At 39.3% G+C, this 3,937-nt stretch overlaps 1 protein-coding gene across 1 annotated transcript; it reads left to right on the top strand.

Moving 5' to 3' along the window:
• Positions 1–956: 956 nt before the first annotated feature.
• LOC143018734 (uncharacterized) lies at positions 957–3,730 on the top strand. The gene is made up of 3 exons (XM_076174316.1): positions 957–1,151; positions 1,522–2,082; positions 3,486–3,730. Exons 1-3 carry the CDS (start codon positions 1,064–1,066, stop codon positions 3,728–3,730), a joined length of 894 nt encoding a protein of 297 aa, XP_076030431.1. The 5' UTR covers positions 957–1,063.
• The last annotated feature ends 207 nt before the right edge of the window (positions 3,731–3,937 follow it).

Raw genomic sequence — 3,937 nt, forward strand, 5'->3', positions numbered from 1 at the left:
CTGCAGCACCTCTACTTTGTTCCAGTCTGGTAAGTGGCCGTGAGTATCTACGTGAACCACTAGCGAGTTTGATACATTTTTTGACCACACTTGTCATCTTCAGGAAGGAAAGCGTACGGAAACACAGAAAATAGAGAAATATGAGAGTGGCATATGCCTTAGGCGAGGTCGATTTGATGGTTCGTGGGTTCCGAAAAGTAGCGATCTGCTGGGACGGTGATGATTGGCTGGGTGTAGGAAGTCTTGGACAATAGGAAACACGCCTGCTGCTTGGAAAAGATCTAGCAGGCACAAGCTAAATATTGGTGAAAGGCTCGATTGATTAGGACGGTTTCAGTCGTGGTGAAGCTACGGAAATTATTTTCCTTGAAGAGGATTTTCGTGTTGGAGTCTAACATAATTATAGCGAGAGTGATGATGTGTTTGTTCTTGGTTTGACGGTGGATGACTTCGTGACTGAACCCGTCCTAATTAATCAAGAATAGCCTCTCATCAACATACACCTTCTGCCTGTTATATCTTTACTTAACAAACACAAAATTAAATAAGGAGGTTATGAAAGATTCAGTGATATTGGGTGTAACTACCCAATAAATTATATCTTTAATTAAAAGGAAATAAAGGTATATATGCTCTTCACCCCTTAAAAATGAAATTTAATGCCAGATCCCTAAACGCAACAGAAATATTAGGGTGTTTCCAAAAGTAATACATATTTTTCAATCTGGTGATATCATACTGACAATCCGTGTAGTGCCCAAAATGAATGACTGTGTACGATCGCTCTAACAGCAACTTCAGGTGTAATTATAAATAATAGAATATTGTAGGAAATATTTTGATGATAACGTGAGGACATATGACAATATTCACCCAATCTGGGTGAGTGTCGTCATTTGATGACGTTTCGAAGGATGATAAGTGTTTTTATGACAAGAGATAATTAGTTTGGTGGCCGCTAATGAAATATTTTCCATGCAGGTAAAATAAAGTGGTTCCTAAGCTATCATATGGTGATCATCTGATAATTTGTTCATTGGTGTGAAATATAAGAGGAGAATCAATGGACCCATTGAAACCGCGGCTTCCGAGGATGTGGAAGATCGTTGGGACCCTGCTCCTCTGTGCCATCTTCGTGACCAAGAACCAAGGTGAGTAGCAGATGCCGCACTTATACGATAGGACGGAACCCTGAGGGACTCCACTCATAACATCTTTCCAGCTAGAATTCAGAACAACATGTTATTTACAAATTTCAACCGGTTTCTAATCCAACTTAGCATGTTACCTCTAATCCCATGTGAAACGCACGCACCCCCCCCACACACACACACATACACGCTCACACCACATGTGCATACACACACACACATATGCATACACAAACATAGCCGAATAGTAACATAACACTGCAGTATATATGCACACACTCGTTTAACATACTTTAATAGGTCTAGACCTACATTCACCCATCTTTGATGTGTGTCAATATAGGTTCTGATCAGCTCTCATGTATTTCAGCTTGTCATGTTTTTCATCTTGGCACGAGTGATGACGATCAGAGTCGAGGCCAGGCTGTCACCTTTGTGAGAGGTGAAATGGAGGTAACTGTCAAGGCTTCATCACAAGAAGAGGGGAAATTTGGCTTTTATCTTCTCAACCAAAACGACACCGTTGCCGGGATTACCCTCGAGCAAACAAACACTTCCGTCTTCATCGAATTTCTATCGAAGATCAAGGAAAACCAGGAGGACATCTCTGAAGTTAACGAAAATCTGGAAACGATTTCTATTGCCTTCGTTAATACAACTCTGTTCAAAAACGACGTCATGAGGAGAGTTCGAATACATTACACACATGGCCTGCTGGCCGTGTCCTTCTTGGTCAAGGGGGAAGAGTTCACGGAAGACGACTTGGATTTCAGGTCCAGCAAAGACGTCTACGGAGATTCGGCGACTAAGGAGTACTGGATCACTCGGAAGGCGAGAGTTACCCCCTTGTTTGGTTTGCCACTCTCCATATACCCAGTAGTACTCGCAGGTCAAGGACACAAAGTCTCCTTAAATTGTCTTAGAGGTCTCGGTAAGTCCCTTCCCGTAGACTTCTGTTATAAAAAATTTATGACGGAATTATAATAGAGGGGCAAAATAATCGAATAATAGGTTAAGACGTTATCCACATTCCACAGTAACCATGTTACATTTACTAAAAGGTTTACACATTTATATCATCGTTTATTCTAGTGATATTTGAGCAATATCACAAGTGTAGTAATTCATAATTACATTTTACACACACGCATGCATACGCGCACTCACACACACACACATACACACATGCACATACGCATACGCAGTCATACAAACACACACACACACACACACACACACACACACACACACACACACATCACAGATATATATATATATTATATATATAATAATATACATATATATGTATATATATATGTATATATACATGTGATATAATGGTATATGTATAGTATATCCATATGGATAGTGTTGGTAGGAGGGCCATGTTGTATACACTGACATTCACATAATACTACAGGCGACAATTCGTGATGAGTTTATATTGAGCTTTAATTTCTCTCGTGCAACACTTTACTGTGGTGGTTCCAAATAGATGAGAAGGTGTCCAAAAGACATTGGTGCGGTTTTCCCTCTTTTTCGAAATACGTATGGGAGAAGTTAAAAAAGAGAAAACACGCACACAATGTCTTTTGGACACCTTCTCATCTATTTGGAAACACACACACAGAACACGTGTTCCACTGAGAGCAATTAAAGCTCGCACATACTAACACTCACACACACACGCACATTGGTCGCTGTAGATATTCATTGCAAATAGACATATGGTATACTATGGTAAAGTTTGTATATATATAGTGTAATATATATATATATATCCTCTATATATATATATATATTTACCATATATATAGTATATAAAAAGGTATATAAATATATTTATATATATTGTATGTATATGATATATAAATATATGTATATAAATATAATATATATATAAGTAAAATATATATATATATATATATATATGTATATGTATATATATGTATATATATATATATAGAGATAAATATATAGAGAGATAGAGAAGGAGAGATGAGAGAGAGAGAGAGAGCAGATAAGAGAGAGAGAGAGAAGAGAGAAGAGAGAGAGAGATGTCGAGAGAGAGAGAGAGAGAGAGAGAGAGAGAGAGAGAGAGAGAGAGAGAGAGAGAGAAAGTCAGTGAAGAAATACAAAGATAAGCATCTTAACGAACTGACATGACAGCATATCATTTGGGTGTTTAACCGAAACTTCAAACTTCAAATTGTACTTGCAGTCGCCCCTGGGGGAACCCTTTCCTTTCATTGGTTACACAGCTGGCGTCGTTTCTATCTGCGTTTCTTTTCTAAATCAGCCTTAACACTGCTTCTACTTCGAATGTTTCCATAGGGAACGTGGATCCTTCCAAATACTTCCTGGAAAGGTTCCCGAAAGAAGGATCCTCGTGGATGTACTTCATTCCATCGAGGGACTTCAAACTCGCGACTCTGATCTTCGACTTAAGCGAGGGACCCACCAGCGTGGGACTGGATGCTGAGGATGTCGTGACTGATCGCTACAATCTCTTGAAACTCGAGTACAAGTCAGAGGTTAGCGTCTCGTCGGTCGTACTGAACAGTAGTTTATTGATATGACAAGTATTTTTGTCGGTGATGTATCATATTAATCAAAGTCGATGTTGGACAAAATGCTACTGATACATACAACATAATATACCAAGGCTTCTTCCCCCTTACAAGGGAGGTAGCCAAAAAAAAACCGCATAATATCATTCCCACCCATTCCATCCCTGAATACACTCCACACCCCTCCACCCTCCCTCTTATCTTAGCACCTCCTGG

Source organism: Oratosquilla oratoria, chromosome 35, assembly GCF_046742065.1.
Source record: "Oratosquilla oratoria isolate Oo_2021 chromosome 35, ASM4674206v1, whole genome shotgun sequence".
In the NCBI taxonomy this organism is placed as follows: domain Eukaryota; kingdom Metazoa; phylum Arthropoda; class Malacostraca; order Stomatopoda; family Squillidae; genus Oratosquilla; species Oratosquilla oratoria.